Below are 13972 nucleotides of genomic sequence, written 5' to 3'. Positions count from 1 at the left end.
TCCCCCTTGGCTTGTATGTTTGTATGAACAGATGCAATCCAGGATAGGTTTACACTTGGTCATGACAATGCCGGYAGGCCATTGATACATTCGACAGTGTTCAAACCAGTGAGATGAATTTGTGATTATTATTGATAAAACGTTCGGGATTTGTTATTTCAAATGAATTAATTTGGAATCCTATTATTCAGGTCATATCTTTCACTATCTGAATGGGGGCTTTGTTTAAAGATTCTCATACCAGTCTAGACTTACTTCATGGGAGCATAACAAGGAACACATGCAACTCCTGGTACAGCAAGATCACAAGAACCTGCAACGAATCCATTCAAATAGGTTGTTGTATTTGCTGACAATTTGAACTATTAAAATATATATATATTTATCTCCATCCCATGTTTGGAAATAATATGCCATTGTCTGATCATATCTGATGTAGGGTAGCGGTGATGTTGGACTGTGGKTGTGTTTGCATTCTGCCAACATTTTAAGATTAGCAAAACTTTTTTATTTGACCTGACTGATAGCACTTAGGGTGTGGTGTCTCTACCCCAATAAAAAAGTATACAGTATTGACTTCAGAGTCGGCTACTTATACAGAGCAGACAGAGGTGATGTTTCAAGAGAAACACTACCCTCTAGTGTTATTAAAGGAAAATTGAAGGAATCCAACACGAGAGAACCCTCTCACCCCCAACTGAGCACCCCATAGCCTACTAACTACACTACCCTAACCATAACGCGTGAAGTTAGGAAGGCATGGTCAATCCTGCTTAAATTACTGCAAGTTGTCATAGTCACCCTGAACAACTTGATTAATTTGCTCAACGTGGCCACTCAGATTGTCAACCATACACATTTTTCATGCAACACAACTGCCAAGTGTCTTTCTTAAAAGGCACCCAATTCCCATATGGTACACACATTTTGACCAGAACCCGTGATCCCTATACAGACATATAATCATACGTTTATTTTATATAGAGCTTTCATTGCATGTAGATTTCAAAGTTGCTTTCATATGATGCAAAACACATCATCATGGGGCATATGGCAAGTGACACTGCTTCTTGAAAGTCCAATATCTTGAAAACTTGACTGCCGACAATGCAAAATATTTTGGGTCTGTATTAACAGTGGACTAATGAAATAAATACATTTACATAGTTTTATATAGCACTACAGTATATAGGGAATTGGGTGCCAGTTTGAACGCAGACCAGCCTAGATTAGTTTTCATCCAAATACTTGTAGGTTACGAGTTGTACTGCTTTCCCTGAAACCTCTTGATTAAAGTGGTGAATGAGTTGACCCTTTCTCCCAGTGTCAGTTTGCTGAGTGCCATTGGTTTGCTGCAGAAATGCAAGGGTTGGTTTTCTCTCTCCTGGTAACTAAAGTAGAATGTGGGTCCCCTGCCGAGTCAGTATGTATGAWGTGCATCCCAATGGCACCCTATTCCCTACATAGTGCACTACTTTTGACAAGGGCCCAACAAGGGAAAGGGGTACCATTTGGGACACGGCCATTAACTCTGACTGTTATTGGGTAGTGGTACTCTATGCACATCTACAACTAGCCTACTACAAGGTAGACTCTCCTCGCAGATATGCGTTCATCACTTTTCAGAATAACAAGTGTGTGGGCTCGGGGTTAGGTTTATAAACAAAGACACTGTAAAGATTTCCAGTAAATATTTGATTGAAATCCAGACACTGTATCATTTGGGATTGAAGGGTTCTATTGTGTTAATTTGTGTGTTCATATGTCGTGATTTATTCTCGACTGTGTAGCTACATAATAAACTGTTCAAGTAATGTAGTCTACTACATACAGTATATACTGTGGCTAGCAACTTGAATGTATAGGCTCTACAGGGCCTTCAGAAAGTATTCATACCCTTGACTTATTCCATGTTTTGTGGTGTCACAGCCTGAATTCAAAGTGGATTACAGATATATTTTTTTCTCACCCATCTACACACAATGACAAAGTGAAAACATGTACTTTTTGTCACGTTCCTGACCTTATTTCCTTTGTTTAGTCTTTGTTTAGTTGGTCAGGACGTGAGCTGGGTGGGCATTCTATGTTTTGTGTTTCTATGTTGGGTTTGTTGTTTGGCCTAATATGGTTCTCAATCAGAGGCAGGTGTTTGTCATTGTCTCTGATTGGGAACCATATTAAGGTAGCCTGTTTTCACTGTTTGTTTGTGGGTGATTGTTCCTGTTCGTGTGTTCCTGTTCTAGTGTTTAGTGTTCACGTTACGTGACTGTATCGTCTTCGTTCCTTTGTTTTGTTCGGTGTTTAAGTATTTTYCCATTAAATATGGATGATATTCACGCTGCATCTTGGTCCTCCTCTCTTTCACCCGAAGACAGTCGTTACACTTTTTTTAGCAAATGTATTGAAAATGAAATACAGAAATATTTAATTTACATAAGTAGAATCACCTTTGGCAGCGATTAGAGCTGTGAGTCTTTCTGGGTATGTTTCTTAAGAGTTTTACACACCTGGATTGTACAATACCTGCACATTATTWAAAAAATCCTTCATGCACTGTCAAGTTGGTTGTTGATCATTGCTAGACAGCCATTTTCAAGTCTCGCCATAGATTTTCAAGCCTATTTAGGTCAAAACTGTAAGTAGGCCACTCAGGAACATTTAATGTTGTCTTGGTAAGCAACTCCAGTGTATATTTGGCTTTATGTTTCAGGTTATTGTCCTGCTGAAAGGTGAATGTGTCTGTGGGAAAGCAGACTGAACCAGGTTTTCCTCTAGGATTTTGCCTGTGCCTAGCTCTATTCCTTTTCTTTTTATCCTAAAATACTCCCAAGTCCTTGAAGAGTGGTTCTCAGTGATGTGTTGGATTTGCCCCCAAACATAACGCTTTGTATTCAGGACAATAAGTGAATTTCTTTGCCGTTGATTTTTCAGTTTTATAGTGCCTTATTGCAAGCAGGATGCATGTTTTGGAATATTTGTATTCTGTACAGGCTTCCTTTTCACTCTGTCATTTAGGTTAGTATTGTGGAGTAACTACACTGTTGTTGATCCATCCTCTGTTTTCTCCTATCACTGCCGTTAAACTCTGTAACTGTTTTAAAATCACCATTGGCCTCTTGGTGAAATCCCTGAGCAGTGTCCTTCCTCTCTGGCAACTGACTAGTTGTAGTGACTGGGCGTATTGATGCACCATCCAAAATGTAATAAATAACTTCACCATGCTCAAAGGGATATATGTCTATTTTTTTGTTTTACCCATCTACCCATCTACCCTTTTCCCATTGGAAAAYCTCATTGGTCTTTGTKGTTGAATCTGTTAAAAATTCACTGATCGACTGAGGGACCTTATAGATAATTGTGTGTGTAGGGTACAGAGATGAGGTAGTCATTCAAAAATCATGTTAACTATTATTGCACACAGTGAGTGCACATGCAACTTAAAATGTGCTTAACAAGTCACATAATTACTCATGAACTTTTTTAGGCTTGCCATAACAAAGTGGTTGAATACTTACTGACTCAACTTTTCGGCCTTTCATTTTTTACTAATTTGTAAAACTTTTGAAAAACATGATTCCACTTTGACATTATGGGGTATTGTGTGTAGGCCAGTGACATAATCGGTGCGTTCGTAAATTCACTCTGGCTATCTACTGTACTCTGCTTTCAGAAGACTTGTTTGAGTGTACCAGTGCTGTAAAGTCTGCTTCCAACTCACACCCTCAAACACGTAGATCCCCTGAACGCAGCTTACTCTCCAGATCCCAATCACCTGAATTCTGATCACCTGTTCACACACCTGTATGTCATTATCACACACTATTTAGTTCAGTTCTTTGCACTCAATCATTGTGAGGTATTGTTTTGTGACACGTCTTTCAGAGCTCTGGTTTCCTCCCTCCTCCTGTGATTTACTCCTCCTGTGTATGATAGTTTTTGCCTGCCTTACTAACTTTGCCTATTCCCTTCCTATACTTTAGCCTATTGGATTTCCTGTTGTCTACCTATTGCCTGGTCTCCCGGACTACGTTACTAGCCTTTTCCCTGTCTGTGCTGTTGCATTTTTGGACCCCTTGYGTATAACCTTCTTCCTGCCCCTAGACCCAGCTACCTGCCTCCTTCTGTGGTTCTTTGCAATAAACACCTGCTGCTCCCTGCGCTTGATACCAGGTCGGTCTCCCCTCATGTTCATCACAAGTGCAGAATAACTGATGAATTTACAAAGGCTCAACACCTGTTGAATATGGCCTGTGTTAGTAAACGTCGCCAAAAAAGCGTAATTAAATTATTGCCAGCAGCACAGTTAGTCACCAACGCTCTGGATAACATAAACAGCTTAACCAGCTCTGCTAGGGTGAGTGGGGTGTTCTAGCATTTGTGTCTGGAAGTAGCTACTAAGGTAGCCAACGTTAGCTTGGGTGCTTGACTACCGTTGTGTGGTCAGAACGCTTGGACCAACTCTACTCAAGGGGTGTGAATCGTATCTGAAGGCAGTGTATATGGTTCTATGTAAAGCAACTTGAGGTGTCTTATTCAAAACACTGAACTCCATTACTATATTCCATAACATTTCTTTTTACCCCGCAGAGTGAGGTTTGCATCCTTGGATTACTCTCCGGGGCCTTACCGTGAACACTATGAAGACTACCCGAGGAGTTTCGACCTCCAGACATTCCACGCCCCGGACGTTCTACGCCAGCGCACCAGCGCCTCTCATTGTGCCCCTGAGACGGCTTACCAAGAGGAGATTGGCCTGCAGTCCCACCTCTACCGTCAGTGCTGCTTCACGACTAGCTCTGGTCCATGGTGTTACGTGCGGTTTGCTGATGTTTGCGGAAAGCTCAGAATCAGCAAGCCACATGTAACACCCTGGACAAGAGCTACTTCACTACCTCTTCATCTCTTGATTTGGTCCTTTACATCAGAGTAATGCATTCCAGGTGACTACCTCATGAAGCTGGTTGAGAGAATGCCTAGTGTGCAAACCTGTCATCAAGGCAAAGGGTTGCTACTTTGAAGAATCTTATTCAACACTTTTGGTTACTGCATGATTCCATATGTTATTTCATAGTTTTGATATCTTCACTATTATTCTACAATGTAGAAAATAGATAAAATAAAGAAACCCTTGAATGAGTAGGTGTGTCCAAACATTTGACTGGTACATTTCTATGAAAGTCCAAAAGTAAAAATCATAAAAATTCAGCAAATGTTAATCAAATCAATCTTTAATTATAAAACATTTCAGACATGGATGCTTCACAGAAATAAAAACAAAAATATTTACTACACAAGAGGATAAACTGAAGAATAACACAAACTAACTGATGAAAAGCAGAGCCAAAATGTGTTTTAAGATCCCCTTTAAATATGGTGGATTGATTTCAAAACCAATAGAATAATCTTAGAATGAATTAAATTAAAACTCACAGGCACCCAGACAGGAGAGCATTACAGTAGTCAAGCCTACTTGTGATAAAGGCATAGAAAAACAGCTGCACCATGGCAATGTTCATCAGTGTCACGCCTGTTCCCGATCCCCCTCGCACCAGGCTGCCCATCATTACGCGCATCAGTGCTTCATTGGACTCACCTGGACTCCTTCACTTTGTTGATTGCCTCCTATCTGTCCATTATTTATTAAATGTTCACTCTCTGTACTTGCGTCTCTTCTCCCAGTGTTTTTTTGTTTTTGTCGGGTGCGGCGGCCGAAGGAACCGGGGATGCCTCAGCTGGCTCGTCGGGCTTCCACGCCTTAGCTGGCTCGAGAGGTTTTATTTTCTAGGTTGCCTCGGCAGACTCCCATCCCGCGTCATTCATTCAGCCGCCATGATACTCAAAAGACTCAGTCGCCAAACTAAATGTCCTTACAGCTGAGAGCATTAGTGAAAATAGAGTCTGTCTCCCCACCCCTTTTCCCTTTTCTGATTATGAAAAGCTGTAGTCCGGGGGAGGCTTCAATAAGGGCGGCACTACAATCTGAAGACACATTTGTTTCCGTGAGAAACATGCAATGAACTTTGCACTCAGTAATGAGGTCATTCACAAGAATGGTTTTCTAGTGATTGCTCTAACATTTAAAAGCGCCATATTCAATGTGTGGGCCACTGGGGCATTAGTCTCAAGGTAACCAATGGAATAACTAATAAATTAAAAACATTACAACCATGTTTTCTGAAAGTCTCCAATCTATCCGAATGGTAGGAGATGACAGTTTGTATAAACTCTGTAGAAGGCGGATTTAGAGGAACAATTTATGTTACTCACAATCAGTGGCGGTTCTAGCTTGTATGGCTCCCTCCCAAGACTAAACCAATTCACCTTGGTGTTGTGCAGACTGGTTTTATATTATTCTTAATGATTTCGGTTCAAACCAGAAAAAGCAATATGTCTGTGAAACTATATATTCACAGTATTATGAATGAATTGTGGTTTATTTGGTAGCATTTCGTAGTGTGACTGATTTTTCTAATTGCATTAGTACTGTACAAAGTTAGAGGTGCGCTATTTGATAGATGCTCCCCCTACCTCAGGCTTCCAGTGGGGTGACCTGAGGTCAACCTACTCCCTCCCCATCTCGTACTTCTGAGTGGGAGATCTTCCCAAGCAGTAGCCTGCCTAGCTCACAAACTAGAATCAGGGCGCCCACTCCGACAAGTTTAATTGACCCACAGTCCCACACAGTGACATGATATCATTGACGTGACGCGCAAATGAGCGATAGAAAACCGATCGCGCAAATGTCACCATTCCGATTTTTTTGGTGCGGGCGCCCCGTGCCGCCCCCGGCAAGATGCCCATGTCGCCTATGCCTAAATCCGCCACTGCTCACAATAACGATAGAGCCATTTCTACGGGAGTTGATATGGTTTCCAAGTCCTCTGTTGCTTAGTCTGCCAGGGAGRACTGGAGCACTACCAGACCCTGTCTGTCAGTCTCTAAAACAGTTTGCGATGTTGCTGGAAATAATCCTGGAAGCCCTGCGGTTAGGGTGAATCCTGTCTCTTTTAAAAAAGTGCTGGTTGCTCCCACAGCAAATCAAAGTTGTCACAAAACGATACATTCCTGTCATTGCAAAGTTTCTTCGGGTACTCATTTAGGGCAACAATCATTATTTGGAAGGATGATTCTGGTGTGAAACAAGAGATCAAAACTATAAGGAAGTACAATGTTATGACCCTTGGGCCATTGAATGTTTGGCACTTAAAAAAAAAAAAGATTTAAAAAAGGAGTAACAACAAAGACTTCAACTGTTCAACAAGCAAACATGACATATGTGCTTTTATCAAGCGACAGTACCCAAATTCTCTGAACAGCTCAGGACATTATGCAAACCCAGTGAACCTGATAGGAAGACATGAGCCTGGGTTGTCTGAAAAAAAGGCCATGTACACACAGATTGTACAACACATTTGAGACAGTGTTTGTGATACAATGGAGAGTTTGTCTGCACAAAAATGTTTACACAACCGTTGTCTCAAGTGAGTTGCACATCATTTGTACAATCTGAGTGTGTAGGGGGCCACAGTGTTTGGTGACTGAATACAGAACCACATTTYTCAACGCTTTGTTGATAAAACGCAAAGAAAGACAAAGAAAACATGATGGCATCTTAAGTTCTTGCTTGATTGGTTATGCTTTCCATTCAAGGTATTGTGAGTTAAATGGTAGGCAGGATGGGGCTCATATTACACATTGTTATAGCTTCAGTCTTGAGTTCTCATCTCGACACCCACAGTAATTGACATAATCAGGTGATCACAATGACTAGGCAAAAAACATAGAAATGCCAGCGAACCGGTTAACCATGTATACTTAGTGTGGTACACATTGCAAACATGTGTTCTCATTGTGTTCAGTTGTGTAATACACAGCACTATCATCGGATCATGTGCTTGTGGAATGTTTGACTTTGTGATAAAGTGAAGTTCATTTGAACAGGTCACAGTTGGTCTTGGATGGACCAAAGTGTTAGTAACCTAAACCACAAACACAGATGGAAGTACTGATAAAATGAGGAGTCAATTATGACCAGAATCCTGGCAGGTGTAGCCTACTACTGCTTACTAATCCTGGTTTAAAGTGATGGTTTGAGTTCGCATCATCTTCATGTCATTGTTCTCTTCATTCATTATGCTAACGCAGACTTGCCCTTTAACCCCTAAGCTTCWTTCCCACCTTTGCAATTAAGATCTACAGTGTCTGTGTACATTCTGTACTTTCCATTACTTTGCTGACGTGATGGGTTATTACCCAATGGCCTGAGAACAAAATGTAAAGAATTGGCTCACCTGGCTACCCGTCCTGCTACCCATCTTTCCCGTATAAAAACTCTGATGTGTTGTCTGTCAGACACAGAGGAGTAGGTACAGCTCGATCAGCTGTGTTATTTTCCACTGAACACTGTTCATCGCTTACCTGAACGACTGGTAAGGACRTTTTTATTGAACTGACTCATTGTTTTGACCTGTATTGAATTATTGTATGTTGAATGTTGTCTCCCCTAGTAATCTTAAGATGAATGCACTAACTGTAAGTCGCTCTGGATAAGAACATCTGCTAAAAGGTCAAATGTAAATATTTTACATACAGATCTCCTATTATTGTATTGATTCGTTTGTTTTATATATTGACGTCACAAATATATCATTTGTACAGTTCTTTATCAAAAATGTAGTTATTTATCACATTTGACTGCGTAAAGCCCAGCAGTACTACTTATTCCTGTGAGAGTGAGAAGGATATATAGCATTTTGCAACAAAACATGATTATTTGCCTCTCTGAAATGAAACCATCAAGTGATAGATTTCAAACAAATACACATCTGTCATTGAACACCACGCCATGATTAGATGGTGAAAAAACATTCATCTCTTTCATAAGTTCTTTAAACAATAAAATCTCATTTATCAACATTTCAGAAAATGGATAAACTGTAAGCAATCATTTCTGATGAAAAAACACAAATGTGAAGAATTGGTTTATACAGTGCATTYGGAAAGTATTCAGACCCCTTGACTTTTTACACATTTTGTTACGTTACAGCTTTATTCTAATTACAAAGCAAAAACAGGTTTATAGAAATTGATACAAAAACTAAAACTGAAATATTACATTTACATAACTATTCAGAACATTTTACTCTGTTGAAGCACCTTTGGCAGCCATTACAGCCTCRAGTCTTCTTGGGTATGACGCTACAGGCTTGGCACACCTGTATTTGGGAAGTTTCTCCCATTCTTCTCTGCAGATCCTCTCMAGCTCTGTCAAGTTGGATGGGGAGTGTCGCTGCACAGTTATTTTCAGGTCTTTCCAGAGATGTTCGATCGGGTTCAAGTCCGGGCTCTGGCTGGGCCACTCAAGGACATTCAGAGACTTGTCCCGAAGCCACTCCTGCGTTGTCTTGACTGTGTGCTTAGGGTCGTTGTCGTGTTGGAAGGTGAACCTTCGCCCCAGTCTGAGGTCCTGAGCACTCTGGATCAAGTTTTCATCAAGGATCTCTCTGTACTTTGCTCCATTCATTTTCCCCTCGATCCTGACTAGTCCGCCAGCCSCTGCCGCTGAAAAAAATCCCCACAGCATGGTGCTTCCACCACCATGCTTCACCGTAGGGATGGTATTGGCCAGGTGATGAGCGGTGCCTAGTTTCCTCCAGACGTGACGCTTGGCATTCAGGACAAAAAGTTCATTCTTGTTTCTCATGGTCTGAGAGTCATTTAGGTGCCTTTTGGCAAACTCCAAGCGGGCTGTCATGTGCCTTTTACTGAGGAGTGGCTTCCGTCTGGCCACTCTACCATAAAGGTCTGATTGGTGGAGTGCTGCAGAGATGGTTGTCCTTCTGGAAGGTTCTCCCATCTCCACAGAGGAATTCTGGGGCTCTGTCAGTGACCATCGGGTTCTTGGTCACATCCCTGACCAAGGCCCTTCTCCCCCGATTGCTCAGTTTGGCCATGCGGCCAGCTCTAGGAAGAGTCTTGGTGGTTCCAAACTTCTTCCATTTAAGAATGATGGAGGCCACTGTGTTYTTGGGGACCTTCAATGCTGCAGACATTTTTTTGGCACCATTTACCAGATCTATGCCTCCACACCATCCTGTCTCGGAGCTCTACGGACAATTCCTTCGACCTCATGGTTTGTTTTTTGCTCTGACATGCACTGTCAACTGTGAGACCTTGTATAGACAGGCGTGTGCCTTTCCAAATCATGTCCAAACAATTGAATTTCCCACAGGTGGACTCCAATCAAGTTGTAGAAACATCTCAAGGATGATCAATGTAAACAGGATGCACCTGAGCTCAATTTCGAGTCTCATAGCAAAGGGTCAGAATACTTATGTAAATAAGGTATTACTGTTTATTATTTATAATACATTTGTCATTATGGGGTATTGTGATGTCATTATGGGGTATTGTGATGTCATTATGGGGTATTGTGTATAGATTGAGGGAAAGGCTGTGACAAAATGTGGAAAAAGGGAACGGGTCTGAATACTTTCCGAATGCGCTGTATAGCGTTTTGGAATGGAACTCTTCAGAACAGCCTTACAGCTTCTCTTTGTAGGATAATCATGTATATTTTTATCCTATATCTTTCCATACCAGTCTAAACAGATCACCCAAAGACAACATGAAGCTGGAGCTGCTGGTGGTGTTGGCTGTAGCAGCCCTGGTTCCCAGCCTGTCTGAGGGGCTGCTGCTCTCCACATGTGAGCTGAAGACCAAACTGGCAGAGGCTGCTGACCAATTCAATCTGACTGAAAAAATTGCCGCGAAGGGTGTCGAACTGGACAATGTCTTTGCCAAAAGTGGGTTGTGAATTCTATGTAGGCCTATTGTATTTTTGTGAGTTTCGAGAGATTACGTAAAGGAGGTGTGAGAGCATAAAACATCAATGTCACTGAAAAACGTCTCAAATTTAGTTAAAGGGGAAGTTCAATATTTTACAACGTAATGTTAAAGGGGTCGTCACCCTAGTAGTCAATGGGCCATTTTCTTTAAAGAGCCACTACAAACTTCAGCTAAAATCAATGGGGGCAATTTACATAATTGAATGGCCAAATCAAGTGAAATAAACTCAATATTTGATTAAAGTTAAAGTTGATTTGGCCATTTAAAAAAAAATACATTGCACGGTTGCCCCTAGCTAGCGGTGCCTAAGGTTAGCTGAAGTTTGTAGTGGCTGTTTAAAGACAAACTGTAATCCATGTTTTTTTWATGTTATAGACTAGTTTCAGGGTGAGGAAACATCTAACATCAAGTTGTAAAATACTGAACTTCCCCTTTAAAACGTCCAAATATATAATCTCTAGCTTTCTCTATTCTCTTCCTGCTCTCACTGTGACTTGGTTGGTCCAGTTATCTGCAGTTTGGACCTAAAGTCTGGTTTAAACACCAGCCTTGTGACCAACCTTGTCCTGCGCAAACCTATCCTGCATAAATCCAAAAGGCGCCCCATCAGCAGGAGACCTGTGAAACTGTTCGGGCGCAAACGTCCAGGTAGAGATGTTGAGTCAAAGGAAGATGGAGTCCGTTCTGAGGGAGAAGAGGACAAGCCTAGACCTACAGGAAAGCCTGGGGGAACGAAACCAAAACCTACCGGGAAAACAGAGGGAGTGAGCCCAAGATCAGAGAGGCCCGAGGGGAAGAGGCCGAGACCAGGGAGTCCCGCGAGAGGAAGGAACAAGCGTGAGGCCGAGGASTCCGCTGGTGATGAGGAAGAACATGACAAAGTTGAGGCGCAAGAAAGCAAAGCAGCTGAGGTGGAAGAGTTTGGCGGCTATGAGGATGAGGGTGATGAAGACGAGATTGATGAGGATGAGCTAGACGAGGAGAACCTGGAAGAGTTAGAGGCGGAGCTGGACGAGCAAGAAGGAGAAGAACCGAAAGAGAGAGAGGGGAACAGGAAGAAGAGACACATCCCAAAGCAGTTCAGAGGTCCCGGACACAACCGCAAGCCAATGCCACGCAAGCCGATGCGCAAGCCGTTCAAGCCGATCAAGACCCTGTCCTTCAGCTTTTTCGGTCTCTTCCAGCTGAGCAATCGCCTCGCCTGCGTCTCCTCCAACACCACTCGCTCTCTCAATCTCTGTAAGACAGAGTGCAGCTGTGAGTACAAACATCTTTCCTTCCTCAACTTGTTTAGCAGAATGTCAACAAATGCCTGCATGTATGTATGTACAGTACATGTATGTATGAAAGAATGAATAGGCCTACATGAGTGAGTGAGTGAGTGAGTGAGTGAGTGAGTGAGTGAGTGAGTGAGTGAGTGAGTGAGTGAGTGAGTGAGTGAGTGAGTGAGTGAGTGAGTGAGTGAATGAATGAACGTCAGGCTTGTGATCATGTCAGTCCCATACTTTGGTGTTYAACAACACACCTCCAGGTACTGCTGTTTTAAAACTTCCAAATATATAATCTCGCTCTATCTCTCTCCATTTCCTGCTCTCACTCTGACTTGGTTGGTCAAGTTATCTGCAGTTTGGACCGAAAGTCTGGCTTAAATACCAGCCTTGTGACCAACCTAGTCCTGCGCAAATGAATGAATGAATGAATGGACAAACAAACGGATGGATTGTTCTTGTGTCATGAACAAAGACAAGAGAATAGAACTAGTGGGTTTCGTAATCAACCTCTCACTTCTCTGTAATCACACTCACTCTGTTTAGTCCTACGTTAGCGAACATTTTCAAGGTGCAGGGCTAARATACTGTACCTGCAAAGTGCACACAAAGGCCTTAGGTAATTGACGGGAACTGTACTGACTGTGTGACTGTGTTTCTGCCCTTCCAGCCTTCGTTGATGACGACATCCGTGATGACATTGCCTGCTTTGTGAAGTCTCGTGCCTGGATGTAAGTTAACTGCCAGTACTAGTGAATAGTGAGGACAATGACATTGATGCCACACTGATCATAATCCATAAAACATGAATTAGAGTGACGCAGCCCCCTGACAGCACAAAAGAGGTGTGGTTTGGGCCTTAATTAATGCAATCTAATTCAATAGAAATTTGACATTCAAAATGCAATAACATAAATGGTTGCTTTTGTACGGTAATAGTCTTTTAAGCCGTTGTACAACTTTGAAGCAAGCTGTATTATTGACAGAAAAATATACGATAACAAAATAATAACCATTTTAATTTGTGGATTACAGGAAGGCTCTGAGGTTCCCATGGAAGTGTGCCAAGCTGCAAGCCTCTGAGTACTTTGAGTGTGACCAACCACTTAACAGTACTATGAGTACTTTGCAAACAACTATTTAACAGAGCATTTTCCTTCTTTCTCTCAACTCTTATCTTCTGCTATAAGCGCCACGAATATGCTACTTTCTATTACCTCTAGATGGCGTATTAGGAATTTTTTGAGCCGTTATCCCTTATGTTGGGACAGCAAGTGCCTCCTACAGACATTAGGCAACAGCATCATATTCTCCTTCTCTCCTCCAACTGTCCAACTACCACGAGTAAGGAAGTTAAATCTAACAGATGCCATTTTGTTGAAAATGTCTCCTGTGTTGCTTGGTAACAACATTTCCTTCTTTGACGAACAAAAATACATAAAATGATCATAAAGACTTTTGGTTTCCAGTGTGTTATTTCCTATATGCCAATATCTGAATGTCTGTACATTGCTTGTGTGTATTAAATAAATACAATTCTGTTCAATTAAGCATTACATTTTAATCTCAAAGAAATGAAACCCAACATGTATTATTAAGTTGTCGTTATTTGGAGGGATGATCATGGTATGAAATGAGATATGTAAAAGAAGCTACTCACTGGGCACAGACTTCAATTCAACGACATGGTGGGATAAGAACCCAACTATCATACTTGAGTAAAAGTAAAGATACCTTAATAGAAAATGACTCAAGTAAATGTGAAAGTCACCCAGTAAAATACTACTTGAGTAAAAGTCTAAAAGTATTTGGTTTTAAATATACTTAAGTATCAAAAGTAAAAGTATAAATAATTT

The 13972-nt window shown here is 41.5% G+C and overlaps 1 protein-coding gene across 1 annotated transcript; it reads left to right on the top strand.

Moving 5' to 3' along the window:
• The first annotated feature begins 8325 nt into the window (after positions 1 to 8325).
• Positions 8326 to 13461, top strand: LOC111982242 (uncharacterized). Its single transcript, XM_024013785.2, has 5 exons — positions 8326 to 8429; positions 10603 to 10805; positions 11356 to 12105; positions 12787 to 12847; positions 13152 to 13461. The coding sequence occupies exons 2-5, from the start codon at positions 10628 to 10630 to the stop codon at positions 13258 to 13260; spliced, it is 1098 nt and encodes a 365-aa protein (XP_023869553.1). The 5' UTR covers positions 8326 to 8429; positions 10603 to 10627; the 3' UTR covers positions 13261 to 13461.
• Positions 13462 to 13972: the final 511 nt, after the last annotated feature.

This window comes from Salvelinus sp. IW2-2015, linkage group LG21, assembly GCF_002910315.2.
Source record: "Salvelinus sp. IW2-2015 linkage group LG21, ASM291031v2, whole genome shotgun sequence".
Classification (NCBI taxonomy): Eukaryota; Metazoa; Chordata; class Actinopteri; order Salmoniformes; family Salmonidae; genus Salvelinus; species Salvelinus sp. IW2-2015.
The sequence above is the reverse complement of the archived record's forward strand: the minus strand, read 5'-3'. Positions and strand labels throughout refer to the sequence as shown.